At 38.7% G+C, this 20,520-nt stretch overlaps 1 protein-coding gene across 1 annotated transcript in view; it reads right to left on the bottom strand.

Moving 5' to 3' along the window:
* The window catches only part of ahr2 (aryl hydrocarbon receptor 2), an 85,275-nt gene that overhangs the window by 5,711 nt on the left and 59,044 nt on the right, over positions 1 to 20,520 (bottom strand). Inside the window, exons 3-10 of the mRNA XM_088074155.1 lie at positions 8,146 to 8,324; positions 7,968 to 8,057; positions 5,531 to 5,657; positions 4,428 to 4,567; positions 4,144 to 4,346; positions 2,973 to 3,082; positions 2,291 to 2,432; positions 192 to 1,827 (exon numbers count right to left, since the gene is read on the bottom strand). Of these exons, the coding sequence (XP_087930281.1) occupies positions 192 to 1,827; positions 2,291 to 2,432; positions 2,973 to 3,082; positions 4,144 to 4,346; positions 4,428 to 4,567; positions 5,531 to 5,657; positions 7,968 to 8,057; positions 8,146 to 8,324 (2,627 nt within the window). The remainder of the gene's footprint in view (positions 1 to 191; positions 1,828 to 2,290; positions 2,433 to 2,972; positions 3,083 to 4,143; positions 4,347 to 4,427; positions 4,568 to 5,530; positions 5,658 to 7,967; positions 8,058 to 8,145; positions 8,325 to 20,520) is intronic.

Raw genomic sequence — 20,520 nt, 5'->3', positions numbered from 1 at the left:
AAAAATCAGTAGAATAAAAGGGAAAAAGACTGTAAAAAAAAAAAGAAGAAGAAAACAAAGAAATGATGTGAAAAAAGCCTAAAAATGTAGAATAATTTCCAGCTCAGGTTTCACAGCTCTAATTATCTGTGAAAAGTGTCTGACAGCAGCACATCAAAGTGGAGTCCCGCCTGGTGTGGAAGGTGGTTTACCTGCGTCTGTTCGCTGAAGCTCAGGTACGGCTGTTGCTGCACCAGCAGGCTGTCCGTGTTGAGGCCGGCCGTCATCTGGCAGGACAGCGCCGCCTCGTCGGGACCGGGGATCGCCGTCGTCCCCGGCACGGCTCCACCTCCGGGGAGACCCTGATAGAAGCAGGACGGCTTAGAGGGAATCTGGTTGGCGTTGGGGTTCAGTCTCTGGCAGGACGGCGCCTGACTGAGGTGCGCTCTGTTCGCGGGCACCGCAGCGGGGGCGTTTCTGAACATACAGCTGCTGGAAGGTGCGAGAGGCTGCGGTTCGAGGACCGGCTGAACGGGAAACAGTACATCTGAAGTGTCTGGAGTCCTGAACATCGGCCTGCTGTTGACGGCGTGGGACGTGACGAGTCCCGGATTCCCCTGAAATCCGGACATTTGGTTGAGACTCATTTGTTGGTGTCCGCCTGAGATCAGCGGCTGCTCCCGCGACCAGGACTGTCTCTGATTGTCACTGTTTTGTGTCTGAAGTGCAAAGTGTCCCTGTAAGCAGCTGGACGAGGACGGGTCTGCGGGGAAACCTGTCTCGTTTGAAATATTTTGGGTGTACGTTTCTACAAAGGCGTCGGCTTGGTTTGGGACGGACGAGTTCCACTGGTTTCCCTGAAAGGTAAACACGGGATGTCGTTTCACGCTTTGGTCCTGGAGGCCGATCGGGACGTTTGGCGTCCTCATCTGCATTGTTTGGGACATTTGGTTGGTGTGACTGTTTTGGCTGAACGCTCCGAGGTCCTTGGCAGCGGCTTGCATGTTTCTCAGTTGAGACGCCATCGGGCCGTTGAAGGCGTCGCCTGGCGCTCCCAGCTGAACAGAATTCGGGAGCGCCTGCTGTGAGGAGATCTCCTGCAGAGTTGGACCGTTTAAGCTCATCTGAGGAAGGTCCATGTGGGTCAGTTTCATCGTCTGTCCTCCGTTTGGCATCAGCTGGTTCTCCAGAGGCCAGCCGAGCTCCCCGCCCTGCTCCGGGTTCTGGTTCTGGAGCTCCAGCATGGATAGACAGTCCGGTATGTCGTCGATCTGATCCGGCAGTTTGAGCCGCCCCTCCCTCTGGAGCTGCTCCTCCACGTACGACAGGATGTCGTTGCTCAAGATATCGTCCAAGTCCTCGTTCATCTCGCAGGTGTTCATCTTCAGCAGCGTGGTCTCCCAGCTCTTCAGCTCCTCCGGACCCACGTCCAGGGCGTCGGCGAGGTCGTTCTCCCCGAGGATCTGCTGCAGCGTCTCCATCATGTCCTGAACGGTGGCCTCGGCCTTCACCAGGCTCCCCATGACGGGTTTGGGCGTGGTGAGCTGCCAGACGTCTCCGGGGACGTTGACTGTGGCGTGCGTGTCCTGGAAGGCGATGTCGTTGGCGGAGTTGAGGGTGTTGCCGTTGCTGTTTTCACAGTAGAGAGACTGATCCTGACTCAGCATGGCGCCCAGTATGGAGTCGCGGCTGACGGTGTAGCTGTCTAACTTCCTCTGCTTGGGGGCGGAGCACGGGTCGGGGACGTCGACGCTCGGGGTGATGTCGTAAAGTAACGCCTCTCCGGTGGTGAAGTTGAACGGTAGCTGCAGCCGGCGGAGGCGCAGCTGCTCTTCTCCTTCTTCATTTCTGCGGAGGAAAAAACAAAAACATCAGACAGAAACAAACCGTCTTTAAAACCTGAACTAACCGGCTCCATTTCCCCCGAAAACACAGGGCGAAGAAAGTGAGCGACCAAAGAAGAACTGTCACAAAAATTGGCAAGAAATTAGTAAAAAGTTACAAGAAATGTACATTAAAATTAGTCGGGAAAAAAAGGAAGTAAAAAAAACAAGATTTCCTTGGCCTGGAAAAGGTGGTAAAAATTTAAGAATTCTATCAAATAATTTTCAAATATATAATTATGATAATTAAAAATCTTTTTTTCCATATTTGTTTCTTTTTTCCCCTTATATTAATTAATCGAAAGAAATCAAACCAACCAAGATTTAACCCTTTAAAACCTGAACAATTGAACATTATTGCCTCTGAAGGCAGCACAAGAAGAGTGACGTCACTTTAAGTTTCAAAGGGTTAAGTTAGTCAGACTTACGTCAGAGCTCTCTGCCGCGCCACGATGAAGTCCGGTTTCCCTGCTTTAAAGACCACCCTGGCGTTGGCCTGGACCCAGATCCACATCCCGGTTTTGGCCAGAAGCCTGAAGACGGTGAAGCCGCTCTCTCCGGTTTTCATCACTGAGACGACACAGAAAGAGTCGGACGTACATTAACACCTTGAAAACCTGAGCAAATCGGCTCAATTTCTTTTAAATATTTGGGAAGAAATCGGCAAGAATTTCATGGTTATATGATCTTTATCTAATAAAGGCAAAAAAATGCCCAAAAAATAATGTTAATTTAAAAAAAAAAGAAAATTATCCTAAATTTTACCACACAATTTTTTAAAAAGGAAAAAAAAAATTAAAAAGGAAATGACTGTAAAAAAAAAGCTAAAAAAATATAATAAATTTGTAACATAATTTTGAATGTGTTCTTATGATACTCATAATTATAGTTTTTCTCTAGCTTTTAAAAAAATGTACTAAATCTACTAATGTTTTGACATTTTTGGAACATTTTGGGAACACTTGCTCATTGTTTTTGTTTTTTTTTCACGCAGTTTTTAACATGAAACAGAGAAAAGCAACAAACTCACATTTGAGAAGCTGCAACAAGCCAATACGTGTACAGTTCAGTAAATAAACGACTTAAAGTGAAAGTAAAGAGGGGACTTACTCCTCAGGTGGTTGTCGGCGCAGTACATCATGTCCGCGGCGTGGATGAAGTGGTAGCCTGAACCTTTCATGCAGAGCTCCACTTCGTTGTAACCCAGAACCACCTTCCCCCTGCGGGACAGAAAGTTTGACTCCAATAAGTGTTTGAATTAAAAGCCGATTATCCGTTTCAAGAGGCTGCGCTGCTGTAGATATTTGGACGATTTCATTTTGTTTCAGAGAAAGTTACACAAATATAATTAAGTTATCTCAATGTATGGGAGTCATTTTAAAGATTTTAAATCTTTATTTTCTCTATTTGCCTGTTTATTGTTCATTATGAGGACTTATATGTGTTGTTTTTGTATGCTGGCTGTTTGAATAATGTCCAATAAATAAATTCTTTTTATTTTTATGTTCTTCTTGCTGGAAAAATAAAAACGTTGCAAATGTTTAGAAGAAACACTGAAAAAAAACAAACCTTTTTTTTTACTTTGTTTATCATTAATTGTAAAAAGTTAAGTGTTTTTTTGCTCATTAAAACCAACACAAAAGCAGCTAGTTTACAGACGAAAAACAAAGGAAATAATAAATAAACAAATAAATAACAATAAGTAATACAAATCTGTACATATCTTAAGGATTACTGTACAGTTTCTTAATCACAACAAATTTCCAAGACTTTTCCAAACGCTTCATGATTTTAAATATCAATGAATTATACAAATCTATGAGCATCCAGAAATTATTCAAAAACAAAAAATAATCAATAATAATCAATCAATAATCAAATAAATAATGATAAAATCTATGTGTATCTCAAATTATTATTAATCATAATAATAAAAAATAATACAATTTATGTGTATCTGAACTTCATTAGAACAAACAAAATTTCCATGACTACTCCAAAACTTTCAATGATTTTTACTAATTCCATGACTTTTCCAGGTTTTCAGCCCTTTATTGTTTCGAATTGTGTTGTATTTCATTGAGAGAAAACACAAAAGGTAAAAAAAATCTCATTTTTTTAAAGTATTTTTTTGCTGTAATTATGAACTTATTCATACGTTAATTATTGTAAAGCTGGAAGGTGTGCGTGTGTGTGTGTGTGTGTGCGTGCGTGTGTGTGTGTGTGTGTGCGTGTGTGTGTGCGTGTGTGTGTGCGTGTGTGTGTGCGTGTGAGCGTCCACCTGGTGTCGATGCCCATGGGAGTGAAGTCCAGCTTGTGTTTGGTCTGGAAGATGAGCGTCTTGGTGCGGATCTCCAGGATGGACGGCGGCTGCATCGGCGTGGCGATGGAGAACAGAGCGAGCTGCGGGGGGACGAGCGTCCCGTCCTCAGACACGCGGTTCTGACCGTGGATGAACTTGAGTCGGCCGCGGAAGTTCAGGGCCTGGGGACAAACCAACAGGGTCACGTTTAGATTTTTTGTTCAGCTGAATTTACACGATGTTGACGTTTTAAAGAGTTTCACCAGGAAGCCGGAGGAGTTGTCGAGAAGGCAGCGGAATCGGCAGCAGAAGTTTCTCTCTAAGAAGGACGAGTTTTCGGGAGGGATGACCTGCGGGTCGTACGTCATCATGTTTCTGCTCACCTCCGCAGAGTTCTGCTCGCCTGCAGCATACAGACCAAATATTTACCGTTAACTTCCATCAAATGTGGCTGCTTATCAGTGCTGCTGACGCACATTTTATTTCGTGAGATATTAAACATGTTGAGCTAACAAGTTATTCATGAAATACCCTGATCGTCATTTTTTTATACTTTTGTCCCTGCAACCCAGACCATCACACATCAAACGTTTCTATGAAAGTAATTAATAACAAATAATCGAACTGACAAGTGAAATCGAATCTAATCGAATCGAAATAAAATCAAGTAAAATGAAGTAAGAAATAATGATACAATATTTTCTAATCTAAAATATATTTTTAACAATAAAATCTGTTTACCTAAAATGTATTTTAAAAAAGGAGAAATTATTAATAATAAATAAACACATAAATAACAAGTAATATAAATGTATATATTTCTAAAATGTATTGAAAAAAGGAGAAATTATTAATAATAAATAAACACATAAATAACAAGTAATATAAATGTATATATTTCTAAAATGTATTGAAAAAAGGAGAAATTATTAATAATAAATAAAGACATAAATAATAAGAGATATGAATCTATATGTTTCTAAAATATATTGAAAAATAAAAAAGGAATAATAATAAGAGGAAAAATAAAAACAAACATATTTAACCCTTCCTTTTAAAGTGGTTCCGTCAAACTAACTCAAACTAACTAAAATTTCTAGGTTTTTATTTTATTTCTATTTTTAATTTGAGATTAAGAAATCATTTATCTTTTTTTTAAATATATTTTTATATTTTTTTCTTCCATGGTAGAACCAGAAAGGTGGCAGAGATGACCAGCAGCTGCTGGCACACATATACACGTATTCACGGTGTATTTTGGAAGAAGTCGTCACTCTTTGGCTCCGCCTCTGCAGGTAAGTGCTGAGGTGTGATGCTCAGGTGTGATACATATTTCTATACTGTAGCGTAAATGGTTAATGCTTACTGGGGCTCAGTGCGCCGCTGTCCTGCTGGCTGCTGTTTGGGTTGAGAGCGAAGTGAAGCTGCCGTCTGAAGAGAGCTCGGTCGTCTGTGTGAATCAGCTCGAAGACGCTCTGATGGACGACGTCCGACTGAGAACGCACACACAAATCATCATTTCTCTCTGTTACATGAATTAAATTTACTGCAGTTTTATTCATAACTGCGAATAAAAGGGCAGAAGTGGTAGTTGCACAAGTTTTATCGAAGGCACAATATAAAAGAAAACCTCTGGCGCTCACAAATCCTGACTTGAGGGTGTCTTTGAACCCGACAAAGCCCGCTGAGCAGTTTGAAGCCATTTTTCAGCACCGTTGACAAAGGAGGGTTTTGTGTCGGGTTTGTTTGAGTAAGAGAAAGAAAGCCGAGAGGCGTGGTTCGCTCAGCACCTCGCTCCTTTTAGCACAACGGCGTCTCTGTGTTTCCAGCCTTAAGCCCGGTGGCATTCATCCACCGGGCTCGCCGTGTCAAGGCTGAGAGCGCTGTGTGTGTGTTTACACTTGCATCATCGCTCTTGAACGCAGCTCGCCAGTACAAACGTTAATAAGAGCTGCAGCTCGCCAACTAAATGCTCCTCCAGGTTGACGAGGGCGCTGGAGACGAGCCACAGTTCTTCCTCTGGATCTGAAATCTGATGTTTGTGAGCGACCTTCATGCACGCACAACCAACACTTTATTGTGAAAGGATGGCGAGAACTATAAATACTTCGACTGCTGCTGCATGTACTCGTGCAATTACTATATAAGTACTACTTATTTTAACTTATACCATTAACCCTTAGGGACTGTTTGGTGCATTTTAGGTGTTTTTAATTCTTCCTTTGCTGACAATTTTGGCTGTGTTGATGCATGTGTCCTAAATGTAGTCCAGATTGTGTATTTGAGTGTAATCAGTGAATTTGCAGCTCAGCTCCTACAATAAGTCTAAAATACACTGTGGAAACTAAATAGTTACATTCAGACTGTTCAGGTCCAAAAATGCTCCATTGAAACCCATTCAAACTGACATTTTGTGATCCCACAGCCATCAGAGCAGAAAAACAGGACTTGTATTATTTCTGGGTGTCATTCTGGGCTTTTGACTCTGAATTTGTCATTTTGACTATTTTCCACCTGATGAGGTCATTTTGACCATATTTGGCATATGGAGGAAATACATGCTATTTCCACTAGGTGACCTGTCACAGACTATGAGAATGAAAAATGATAATAAAGATGCAAAATAAAATATATACAAATAAAAATGTATCGTTTGGCGTAACAATACTTCCAGTACAACTAGTGCTGTGAAGTACTTTTGTCCCTAGTATCTGTTTCCTCTCTGTAACTGTGTTTAAATCTGCTTCTTAAATAAAGTTTATCATGTTAATAATAGTCAAATCCAGCCGGTGAATTTTGGCTTCTGCAGTCACCGTAACACACTTCCTGCCCTGATTAGCATCCTGACTGCAGACTGTCGTGGAAAAGCTGTGGTGTGTATATAAAAGAGTGTGTGTGTGTGTGTGTGTGTGTGAGAGAGAGTGTGTGTTGTTGTTTACCATGTGCACTCTCCCCCAGGCAACTTTTTAAATTTTTTTCTTATCCTCGACTGCAGACATCTTTAACCCCGGTTCAAACGGATGTGTTTACAAGTCAAAAGTTCACAGCAGACAAAGCAGTTCAGTTCTCATGCACTGACACACACACACACACACACACACACACACACACACACACACACACACCCAGTCGGCACATGACACGCTGTGAGTCAAGCTTACAGGGTTACACAGTTGCAACAAATTCTATTTATTTTACTGCTTTTTTTTTCAAATATTTTAATTAGATTTCCTCCAGAACTTTCCAGCAGCGTTCAGCTTCAGGTCCCTCATATACATTACATCTGTTCATTATATGATAAATACTGGCATTGAAATCTATTCTCCCCATTTTTTCTTTTATTTATTTTTATTATTCCATCTTTGTTGTTCGATTTAATGTGTTTTCATGCAAAAGAAATGTCAAAATGTATTATTTACAGTATAAAAACTGGAAACTGTCTTGATTTCTTTCAAAAACATGGAAAGAAAATTGTTTTTGCCAGCAGCTTAAGGCCAAATGTGTTTGTGTGAGCTGGTAATCAGACCTGTTTTCTGATCTGTCAGTGTCCCTCTCTCTTTATTATCATTATTATTATTATTTTTTTTTTATTTTTTATTTTTTTTTGATTGCAAGTGATTTATATACAGTATTTGTATTCTGCAGCTGATTTGTGTTTGAAAACCTTTGAATGTGTAAATTATTATATTTTCAATTTATGTAAAAAAACCCACAATATTTTCATGTTTTCTGACGCTGGTTTTCTAGAACGACTTAGTAAGTAAATTTATAAATATTTGACTTCATCGATCATCATGTTTTACCTGGTGGAAGCCGAGGAAGTCCTGGATGGTGGGCGACGTGTAGAAGACGTAACCTTCAGCCGTCACCACCAGCACGAAGCCGTTAAGCGCCTGAAGACACAAAATAATAAACGTCATGTCGCTTTTCCTCCGAGACATCAAACATCGTGTCGCACACGCAGCGTCTCTGAGCCGTTACCTGGAGCAGCAGGTCCCCCTCCGTGAAGCTGACGCCGTCGATGGACGTCACCTGGCCCGACGAGGAGGAAGAAGAAGTGGAGGTCGAGGACGGAGTCGACGCGTTCTGATTGTTTCCCCCGAACACGAGGCTCTGCTCTCGGGTCCAGCTGGAGCCGTTCTGGCCTTTCTTCATGGTTGCTGGAGGTGAAGGAACAAAGAAAAACAGCTCATTTGATGCAAAGCAGGAGAAGAAATAAGACGTCCACAAAGAATTTGTGCCAAGAACAAAAAGAAAACAGGCAGCAGATCATGTTTTCCCCCCAGAATTGATATTTATTTGATTTGTTTCTGTTTTGTGTTGTTTATCATTTCATTTCACTGTTTTTTTTTCAAAAGGGCACACATTTCTGAGAAAACGCAGAAGGGGAAGAAACCACAGACAGGAACCGAAACTAATTTAAGAAACAACTTTTACTCTTCTCCACCCAGTCAACAGACCTCTGTGCAACGCTGCGCCACTTCCAAAAAACACGGTGATGCAGCAGCCGTGCTGTAAAAAGGTGAAAAACACGTAAATAATCACTCTGGAGGAATAATTACGTTTGCAGCAGCCTCTGGTAGTTGAACTACTTTCAGATTTGCATCATGAAGCAGCAGTTAAACTATTAATATTATTATTATTTTTACAGTTTTTTGTGTAGTTAAAGAGTACCTTTGACATTATTTCAAGTGACTAATGGGAACAACATTTTTTTAAAAATTGGTCCAGTTTTGAGCGAGAGTGCTGCAGCTGACGGCAGGCTGCAACGTCACCGCTGCAAAAGTAGCTCTGACAGGCTCAGATTACTATTTTAAATGTCTCATAACATTTTTAACCCTTTTTTTAGAGAGAATTTTTATTGTTTACAGAACAAAGTAACTGACTGAATAAAGCACATTTTCATCAACAGTGGAGGAGATAAAACAAAATCAAAATGAAGTATCTTTTAAAATAATTCATTCCTGTAACTGACCCCTCTTTGACTAATTTACAACTAAGTATTGATTATCACTATTCATTTATAGATGTTTATAGTTGTTGCACGGTTACTGAGCAGGAATCTCGTTTCTAATGGACTGACAGAGCTCAGTCCTTCCACTTTCCCATAGATAGTGGGGTATTTTACTCGTCTGGCTGATGTGTGGCCTGTAAACAAGAGCGATCTTTCAAAGCAGCGTCCCCGACACCGTAACTCGGCCACAAACAGCTGATTGTGTTTACAAAACAACTTCCCTGAAAGTATCTGCTGAAACGAGAAGTGAGGAAAATCAAAAAGAGGAACATCTCTGTCTCTTTCTATCAGGGTGGAGCCGCCCGATGTTTCCTGTCCTCTTACAACACTGTCACTCAACTCGTCCTCCTCTTCCTCTTCCTCCTCTGGCACTTATCGAGCGCTTGTTATCAGCAGCAGAAAAACACCAGAAAAATAACCTTAAAATATCCTCGCAGGGAGGAAGCAGGTGGCGGAAACTGGAAAAAAATGGTGATGGGTGAAGTGATGGAGCAGCCTGAGCTCTGCCGACAGTTTAAAGACCACAAATGAACTCATTAATGAATTCAGAGTTTGAAGGCCGACAGCAGTGATACTCAACTTACGGCCCGCGGGCCTAATCTGGCCTCTGAAAGGGTGCCAAGTGGCCCTCCAAACATTTTCACATTGGGAACTGTTTTTGTACTTTTAGTTTACATTAAGTGCCAGAGTCAATAAAACAGCATCAAAATAGAGCTTTTTTATCAAAAAAGTGCCAGAGGAGGATCCCCCACACCCCCGAAACATCCCCAAATGTCCTAAAATCCTAAAAACATCCTAAAATCCACAAAAATAAAATTCAAGAAAAAAATTCCTAAAATCCTTAAGTGTCCTAAAATCCGGAAAATGTCCTAAAATCTGAGAAATGTCCTGAAATCCTAAAAACATCCTAAATCTGAGAAACTTCCATGCAATGTCTAAAAATCCTAAAAGTGTCCTAAAATCCAAGAAGAGCCCTAAATCCTAGAGGTATCTTAAACACAAGTGAAGTCCAAAAATCCTAAAAACATCCTAAATCCAAGAAACATCCTAAAATTGACAAACATCCTGAAATCCACAAAATGTCCTAAAATCTTTGAAGCATTATCAAATCTGAAAAAAAGTAAAATCCTTAAGTGTCCTATCCGAAAATCCAATGCAATGTCCTAAAATCCTAAAAATGTGCTAATACCCTAGAAATATCCTAAAATACTAGACAAGTCCAAAAATCCTAGAGATGTCCTAAAGTACTAGAATGTCCAAAAATCCTAGAGATGTCCTAAAGTACTAGAAATGTCCAAAAATCCTAGAGATGTCCTAAAATATTAGAAATGTCCAAAGATCCTAGAGATGTCCTAAAGAACTAGAAATGTCCAAAGATCCTAAAAATGTCCTAAAATCCTAGAAACATGTACGGGGCCGCTGCGATTGGCCCCTGGCCTCTTGTAAAAGTGGCCCCCATGCAGAGCCAGCTGAGTGTCCCTGCAGGCTGCTGGTTTGGATTACTGACCGTTTTTGTACCAATTCAAGCACTGTGTTTAAATTCAAACCTAAAAAACACACACACACACAGACACACACACACACACACACACACGGAGGCTGGCTCAGCCCCGTCCTTGTTAAAAAAACTCCGGGCCAAACGAGGATAGCAGGCAGAGCCACAAAATTACCCGTTGGCCTCTGCTTTTTCCCCAGTGGACCGAGCGCAGCGGGGAGGCCGCCGCTTTGGAAGACGAGACTCATGTGAAGTGGTCGAGGACGGCCTCAGACGCTGACGGGCAGACTCGATCGATCCGGATGGAGCTGGTTTTCTAATAGCGTGTGCAGAGGAGTTTTGTTCTTTGGAAACATGCGGCGTCTTCTCCAACAAAACCATCATAAAAAGCATTCGGGATAATAACCCTCTGATTATAAGTTTTAACTCCGCAGAAAAAAAGTTTTATGAAAAACGGTTTTAGATGTTTCCTCACGGTGATTATATGTGATGAGATCAAGAGTTAAAAATGTCCAACAGGAAGTAAAACGTAGTGACTGTTGTGTTGTGGCTGATTCAGACGTACACAACCTGAATATGTCAACATTAAATTAAACTTAAAGTGAGGTTTGTTTGGCTGTAAAATTAAAGATTATTTGACCCTTTTTTGACAATGATTTCTCTCGTGTTCAGACACTGAAACCTGAGAAAAAAAAACGCGAAAAAGCAACTTGGCAAGAAATGCCCCCCACCCCCAAATTGCAATAAATAAATAATAAATACATTAATAAATACATAAATAGGTCAAATAAAAAAATAAAATAAAATAAATTTAAATTAAATTAAATTAAATTTAAAATAAAATAAAATAAAATAAAACAAAATAAAATAAAATAAAATACAATGTGACAGGAAAATAATCTGAAAATTAGCTGTGGGGGATTATTTTATCATAATTTTACATATAATTATGGCTTTCTATATCCAGAAAACCATAATTATATGTAAAATTATGTTACATTATTATGGAAAAAATAAAAAATATATATTTATTTTTACTTTTAGAACTTTCTTTAGATCAGTTTCTTTTTATTTCAGGAAATTTCACATATCTTTTTACTAATTTATTGCTATTTGTGGACCATTTGTCAAAAGTTCAGTTACTCATTATCCTCTTCACGTTTTTGAAAGAAATCCAGCCAGTTTGCTCAAGTTTCAAAGGGTTTACTTGTCGGTATGTGCATTTACTTTGTGCATAAATATTCTTTTATGTGTCATTTTTATTCCCTTTTATATTCTTTTACACACTAGTGTTGCTTCAGTACTATAATATTTTGAGCCTGAGCTGTCAGGGTGGCCAAACCTCCAAAATGTGTGGAACAAGTGAAATGTCTGCTCTGGGAATACGAGCGGTCGGCCGCACCGTTAATCAAATTTAATAAAACAGACGGGGGTGTAAATCAGCATCTAAAAAATAAAAACCTCCATCATTTTGTTTGCTTTTTTCTGTTTAAAAAGCTGATTTATGTTTCCTCCTCTCTTGGTTCGTACCAGTGTCTGTCCAAACTATCTCCTCGCTCTTTGGTGTATTTCGGGATTCGTACCAGCTGCTCTACAACACAAATTATGTGTTTCCTCCTCCATATTTTTATGGCTCCGGATCAAACCGGCCGCTCGGTTCTGTTTGGGATAGTTTGGTTGCAAATGTTGGCCCACAGTATTTGCATTTCCTGCCGCAGTTTGAGCGTCTTCTTTGATACGAGCTCCTGAAATGTAAACCCACCTGGTTTTCCTCACTGCCAGGAGCTTTAAAGAGTGTGTGGGCTTTTTTCGCCAGCGGGACATTTCCTTTTTCTGTGCTTCGGTTTGTTTCACCAAACATCTGGTTTGGTTGTCCCCCGGCGTGTTCCCGTCTCTGCACCAAGCTGTTTGGGCAAATCTCAAATTATCTTTATGGCTCTTACCAAACTTTCCTTTGGCTTTGTTTTTTTTTTAACGTTTTTTTCTTTCACAGAAGTTTAAGAAAAAGTTTGACATTTGGGGAAATTTGCCTCCTTGCCGAGAGTTGGATAAAAATATTGATACCACTTTTATCTTTTTATGGTAAATATGAAGCTTTGTGCAGGAGCATGTTAGCTTAGCTTAGCATAAACGAGCCTGGTTCTGTCTGAAGAACAAATTATATTGTATTAATTATATTAAGTATATAGTATACTATAAAGTATAAAGTATAATATATTAAATAATCTCTTAGTTTTATTTTATTTATTTTTTTATTTCATTTGATTTATTTTATTTTACATTAATTATATAAAGTATACTATATCAAATGATCTGTTTTATTTTATTATATTTTTTTAATTCATTTGATTTATTTAATTTTATATTAATTATATGAAGTATAATATATCAAATAATCTCTTTATTTTATTTTATCTTGTTTTTAAGACAATGCTTGCCTTCATTTTTGTCCTTGTTTAGCTCCTAAACACATGGTATCCTTTATTTTTTTTCATTAAGTATAATATATTTAATGTTCTCTTCTTTAATTTAATTAAATTAAATTTAATATTAAGTATAATATACTAAATGATCTCCTCAGTTTTATTATTTTTATTTTCTCATTTTATTGTACTCTGCTTTTTATTTTTATGTTTTTGGAGACATCGCTTTTCTTAATTTTTGTCTTTGTTTAACTTCTTAACATGTGCATGGTATCTCTTTTTTTTTTTTTTTTTTTAAAAAGAGCTACTTTTTTTCAGTTTGCAGGAAATTTCTTGCCAAGTTGCTCATTTTGGGGTTTTCCAAGTTTTTTAAAGAAATCAAACCAATTTACTTAGATTTCAGAGAATTAATTGCCTGCAAAAAGCATTTGAATGCAGCACAAGAAACTGAGGTTGATCCAGGTTTTTAAAGGGTTAATCAGAGATATAAAGAGCATTTTTTGTGTGAAAACAGGAACACTTCACCCACAGAAAATCACCACAATCTGCACATATTCCAGATTCATGTCACCGATTCAGTGTCTGGCCAAATGTCGGCCCTTCTGCCTCTGAGATATGCTGCTGAGTAACAGATAGAAAAGTGTTTTTGCAAAACATTATGATGCCACAGTGAAGTTGACCTTTGACCTTTTGGATATCAAATGTCAGAACTTCATGTCAAATGTCACTACTTTCTGAGTTATGGCAAAAAATCTTATAAAAAGGCTAAAAAAAATCTGCCCTTGAATAACGACTGGTTACCTGTCGACTTCACCTCACCTGCCCTCACACTCAACTTTTGGTAATTTCCCAACATGTGTTGTGAAATGTGTCAAAATGTGAGTTTCAATAACGGCTTCAGGGTAAAACAGACTCCATGATGCTCCTCTCCCGCTCCGCTCGGGCAGTTTTTCTCCCTCACCATGCCAAATGTGTTACAGCTCCCACGGCCTGCTCTGCACGGCGTTTAACGTGATTTATGAGCAAACACAACAGCGCCAGAGGATTTCATGCACTCTCACATTTCACAAATTTGAATACTGCATCGTCCTTTTCTTCTGCAGCCGTGTTTCACACTTTGATTAAGCCTCTACGCTTTTTTGTGTGTGTGTTTATTTATTCAGGAGAGATTAGCTGAGCACATGCACTCTTTTCCCAGCAACGCCCTGCTTCACTTCACCAGTGTTACAATGATTCCCACCTGGGAAACTCCCAGTACAACCATGGACATTTAGCAGTTTTACAAGGGCCGCTCAAAGGTGACTGTAAAGCAGCTGCTGGTAAATGGGATCATTTCATTGCCAGAGGTTGTCTCATGCAGGGGTGGGCAACCTCTATGTTTCCGTTTTCATCCATCAGTCCAAAATGCAAAAATATTTTTTCATTTACGGTCATTTATGGCAAAAAAAGCAGAAAATTATCACAATCTGAGCAGCTGGATGCAGCAAATATCTTCTATTTTTGCAAAAACAAAAAAAACCAAACTTTTTTCTAACAAAATTACATGATCTTGCAGCATAAAGATTCCCACCTGGAAGACTCCAGGTACAACCACTGACATGTAGCTTAACAGGGGATATTTTTACCAGCAAAAATGTGCCAAAAATGTGATCATTTCAACGTAATTTCGACAACAGACATCTAACTTAACAGGCAGCCACCCAGAACCCACCCCGACACTGCATCCTGCTTCAACATCATATTCACACTAATGCAATGGAGCCAGGAAAATCTGCCAAAACATCAAAAACATAGTTAAAAAAGAGCAAGTTGTCTACTATTCGGGCAAATATGGGATATAAATTTCAAAATTCCAGCAGGTTATTTCACTTGCTAATTCCTCACCTGCAGACTAGATCTGATGACACCTGGTTTGACATCCTTTTTGTTACCTCACCACACACAAACATTTCCTCACAATGCAGGAATGATGGGCGACGCTTACAAAGGATCGTCTTACACAAATATAATTTCTCAACAAGACAGGAGCTCTAAATATAGACATCCACCATCTGAAGAAAAAAAGGTGAAGGTAATAAAACAATGCAGCCGAAACAGAAACCGGACAGGATCTGACTTGTGCTCTTTGTTTACTAAATGACACTTTGACACTTTTCGAGACGCTAAATAAGTGCAAATATGGACCAGTTGTCCATAAACATAATGCAAACAATGTGTGTGGGTTGTTAACAAATATTCAGTGAAGACGTGTTAACCAAAACTAGACGCAGGAATTTTCAAGAGTCTTTGATTTCACTGTTGCCTTAGTGTGGTTTTGTTTTGTAAGAGAGTGTGTGTGTGTGTGTGTGTGTGTGTGTTGAGGGGGGGTCTGTCCAGGCATGCTCAGAGCGAGGGCCTCTTACACACTCATATGCACACCACTCGTAGCCTTAGGCGATCTGGTTTAGCGGCTCAGCGTCTCAGAGCAGCAACAATGAGCTATTTTAGTCCCAAGAAGAACAGGGTGAGACAAGAGACTGATTGAGACAGGAAAGACGAAATCATACAGGCATGTGAGGTGTTAATAGAAAAAGTGTGAAAGTGCTGAACAAGAGGACTAATAAGAGACAAAGACAGCATGTGTGACAGTTAAAGGATGAAAAAAGACATGAGAAAACTGAAAAAAGACAAAAGTTTACAAAAATTTATCAAAGAAATTAATAAAAACGTGGGAGGACCGATGAAGGTGCCCTGGGGAACTCCGACCCCTGTTTCTGACGTAATAAAAACCCACTTCATTTGGCTCTCTACCCCCAAGGCTGACGTTTTAACAAGGAACAGCTGACTTTTACCAAACTGCCTGATCCCTCATAAAACAGCAAAAAACGTTAACCACCTCCACCTCTTCTTCTTCTGTGGTTTTATAATGAAAAGGAGCCCTCAGGCACAGAAAAAGCCCCGTCCCCAGCTTTATTTAGGCACTGTACACAAAGCCAAAGCCCCTCTTTTATGAGCCTATACGGTGCTTGGATGGTTTGACAATAACTTTATAAGAAAATAAAAAAGTTAAAGGTGCTCTGAAAGGTCTGCATGGGTCATTAACGGTATAATTATAATTACTTTTTGGAAAGAAAAATAATAAGTCGTTTCTACAGCGGGATAATTCTGTTATAAAAAATGAGGAAATAGAAAAAATGCTTAACAGTAGGTTTGCAGTTATGTCTTCTTCTCATAATAATATTCATCAATAATAATAATTAAAAAATAAATAAATAAATAACAACAATAATAACATTATTTACCTGTTGACATCCTTAATATTTATATTCTTTTTTAAATTTTAAATATGAGCCAAAAAATTTGAGCTAATAGTTCCAGCTCCTCAAATGTGGATTTTTGTAGTTTTTAATTTTTTATTTTTCTTAACCGGTCAAAACTATTTATGGGAATTAATCACTTAACAGTTAACTGCTGGTCTGCAAATGTGAATTTTGTGGCTTATTTTTATCTAGTATAATAGATAACTGTTTATCTTCACTTTAAATGTCAACAAGTGATTTTAGGTTATGGAAAATTCTTTAAATGCAGTATTTTTCACACACTTTTATTAGATTTTACAGTCCCAGCCATAAAAGTAAAATTAAGAATTTACTTAAATCATTCATTAATTAAAATAACTATTATGTTGTGTGAAGTTGTCATGCTGCAAATCAAATCTGAGCTGGCCTAAAAAAAATTCAGCGCTGAATCATCGACAAATCATACGTGTTTTTTTAGATTGGTATTCTGACTTTACACTAGTTCACGTGTAATCGGCCAAAATGAGTCAGAAAAATCAGACTGAGACATAAGAGACTGTTCTTTTAGATTATTATCAATTTTTAAATCTTTCAATGAAAACTATTGATTTTACTCTATTTAAGCATAAATTTAGCTTATTTATTAGTGCTCCTATTTATCAGCTTATTACCTTAAAGTTTTTATGGTCTTGCACTGAATTACTAGGTGGTGGATGTGTGAAACACAATTTCGTTTTTATGTGACGCATTAAAATGACAAAAACAGGAATATTGAAAATGCATCCCTCGTGAACACAGTCCAGGTTACTGATCCTTCACACTGACTGAATCACCGTTGTTTTATGTTTGTGTACTTGTTGAACCCGCAGTGAAATCATCCGAATGTGGTGCAACCCCCCAACTCCATCCCCATTTTTCTCTTTTCTATCATATTTGCGAACACATGCCCCCCCTCCGCCCTCCCTCCGTCTCCAAACACCCGCTCTGAAGCACTCTGCGGTTTGTGTCGACTTTGAAACCCAAGAGCTGAATGGAGTCATTGTTCTTCATCCCTTTGGACTGCAGGATGGAGGAGGAGGAGGAGGGGTGACAGGAGATCAGAATCACCGACACTCTCTCCCTCTCTCTCTTTCTGATCCTCTCGGAGCACGTTTGGACATGAACGAACGGCGAAAGTATAGAAAAGCCCTTGTGTGGTTTGGAAATCGAGAAGGGTTTCAGATTCAAACTTCCCCTCTGAGCGCTTCTCCATTTGGCTTTAAATCGTCTCTGTGTGTTTTCTAACATGTATCATCTGTTGTCTGGTGTGTGTAGTTTCCTGTTATGGGACTGTCCCTTTGATCAATGACTTTGGGTGCAGACCACATGTAATCTGAACCATAAACTCACATTATTTGTCCATGAGAGGGTGCTACAATAATCCCCAGTTGTGCAAAAAATCACCGAAACATTTAGAAAATTGAATGAGCTCTTTGTTTGCTACATTTATATTAGTTTAAATGCCATTTTGCGATCATTTATGCAGCTTGTTCTAATGGACTGTTCATTATGTATCAGAGGAGGGGCGTGGCTGGGTATTTTTTTCCCCAAAAGCTACAGATATTTCTTCTTGAGCCTCCCTGAGTGACTCAAGGAAAATGCATGAAGCATTAGTTCAAGATGATGTATTCAAGAACCGTCAGATATTTTAGAAAATCCAACGATAGTTTCTGTTTTAACAGTTTCTGGCTGTGATAAATAGTGTAATTTTGGCAGTTTTTATGTTGACGGGCCCCCAGGTTTGGAAGGCACGTTTTCTTTAAAAATCAGCAAAAATTAAAATAAATAAATAAATTAAAAATCAGCCAAAGATTTTAGAGAAAAGAGGCAAAAATGCTTAAAATTGTCAAATAAAATAAATAAAAATTAAATACATAAAATTTTACGCCAAATCTGAAAGAAAACATGCTTTCCAAACCCTTGGGCAAAAAACAAATCAGCAAAAGATTTTTTTTTTCTTAGAGAAAAAAGCCAAAAAAAAATTTTTTAAATCACCAAATGTTTTAACCCCCGAACCACCCAAAAAAAGAAAATAAATCACCCAAAAGTTTTTTTTAAACCCACAAAAATGTTTTAAAGGAAATATAACCCCCAAAACTGAAAAAATAAATCGCATATTTATTTATTATTTTTTTAAGAAAACATCTGTGGTAAAATAAATAGAAAAAAACAGCCATATAAAGTTGGGACCCATCTCCTGAGGCAAAATTAAGAATATAATTCCCTCCCTAGTACTCTGAAAATTATTTGCACCACTCTCTCTCCTCTCATAAATAACAAACAGTCCCTAATAATAAAAAATAATAATAAAAGCCTTGTACTTGGTTGAATTAAATAAAGTAAATAAATACAACTGTAGTCAATACAGTTTTAATGACGGTTGTTGTAAAGTACTCTGCTTCCAGTCAGTACTAATTACCAACAACTACTCATATTTTTAACACAACAATTCATAATAAAAGTTAAAGAGGAGTTTTTTAGGCTAAAAACAAGTGCAATAGTGCATTAAGGCATCAAAATAGAGTTAATCAATAAGGCGTTAATTTTGTTTTCTTTTCTCCCTCCTCGGTTGTCGTAACTGCCACTTCCTGCTGTGCGGTTAGAAGTCTCACTTTGATAACCACAACTATTTCACAGACGGCCGCGCCCAAATGAGAGAAAAGGGTAAACAATCCAACATCCCGACTGCTTCACCTGAAAACACACACTGCCAGTGTCAAACACAACCTGTTTATCTTTGCGATTTTAACAAGGAAAAAGCGCCAAACTGCAGGTTTAAAGTTTTGATTTATCGACTTTCTGCCTGCAGGCCTGAAGCTGACGGATGAGTCCTCCGTCATCTCCTGGAAACATGTGAAAGTGAACACACAGGCTGCACTGAGAGTCTGACACAACACACAGCCTCCTGTGAAAGTTCAGGCACGCACACACACACACACACACACACACACACACACACACACACACACACACACACACACACACACACACACACACACACACACACACACACACACACACACACACTCTGCTCCAGCCCTGACCCCGCTCTTCCTATGACCTCTGACCTCCCTGCACGCTGCTACGATAAGGCCGAGTCTGCAGGAGATGTCTCAGCGTTTACATTCCTACGTGTCTGTGCAGCAGGTCATCCTCAGGGTGCCTCCGCTGATACTGCACATGACCCACCACACCCTGACACACACACACACACACACCACACACACACACACACACACACACACACACCCACCCGCACACCCGCACACACACACACACACACACACACACACACACACACACACCCACCCGCACACACACACACACACACACACACACACACACACACACACACCGTGATCATACCAATCACTCATTGTGTGAAGGGCAACTTCAGGAGTTAATCCCAAACAAACTGCGTATCATTTTTTTTGCCAAAAAAAGCAGTTATTTGAACCTGTTTCTTTATCGATAATTGGTGAAATTACAGATCACTTAATTAATCGAAATCAGTTGTCTGTGTGGAGATGCCTTTCAAGAGCTATTTAACCGTTAAAATTTAAATGCATTGGTTTGATTTCTTTCGAAAACATGAGGATGAAGCAAGAAATGTCCTGCAAATTGCAAGAAATTAATGAAAATTACATGGTTTTTTTTTTATTACTGGCTTTTTTTATTGTTTATTTTTCTTTTTTGGCCTATTTTCAGGTAATTTCCTTTATGTTCTATTTTTTTCTTTTTCTTTTTTTTTTTTTTTTTACTATTTTTTGAGAAAAAAATACTTTTAAGAAAAAAATTAATCTTTTTTTAAAAAAACAATTTGTTTTGAGTTTTGGTGGATCATTTTCTGTTTTTGATTTTTCTTTTTCATATATTTAAAATTAAGTTACAGAAAAAAATAATTTTTTAGGATTTTTGAGGGACTTTCTTGTTTGTTTTTCATTTTTCTTTACTGATTTTCAGGTAATTTCTTGTTTATTTATTTATTTTTTTCTAACTTACTTCCTGCTAATTTGGGGGTTTTAAAGGGTTACTTGTTATTGGAAAAAAATTTTAAAAAGGAAACGGCATATTTCAGACAATACATAACACAGTTTTCCTCACCCA

The sequence above is a fragment of the Plectropomus leopardus genome, chromosome 24 (assembly GCF_026936395.1).
Source record: "Plectropomus leopardus strain MGB_pleo_1.0 chromosome 24, ASM2693639v1, whole genome shotgun sequence".
Classification (NCBI taxonomy): Eukaryota; Metazoa; Chordata; class Actinopteri; order Perciformes; family Serranidae; genus Plectropomus; species Plectropomus leopardus.
This window is presented reverse-complemented; position numbering and strand designations above follow the sequence as displayed.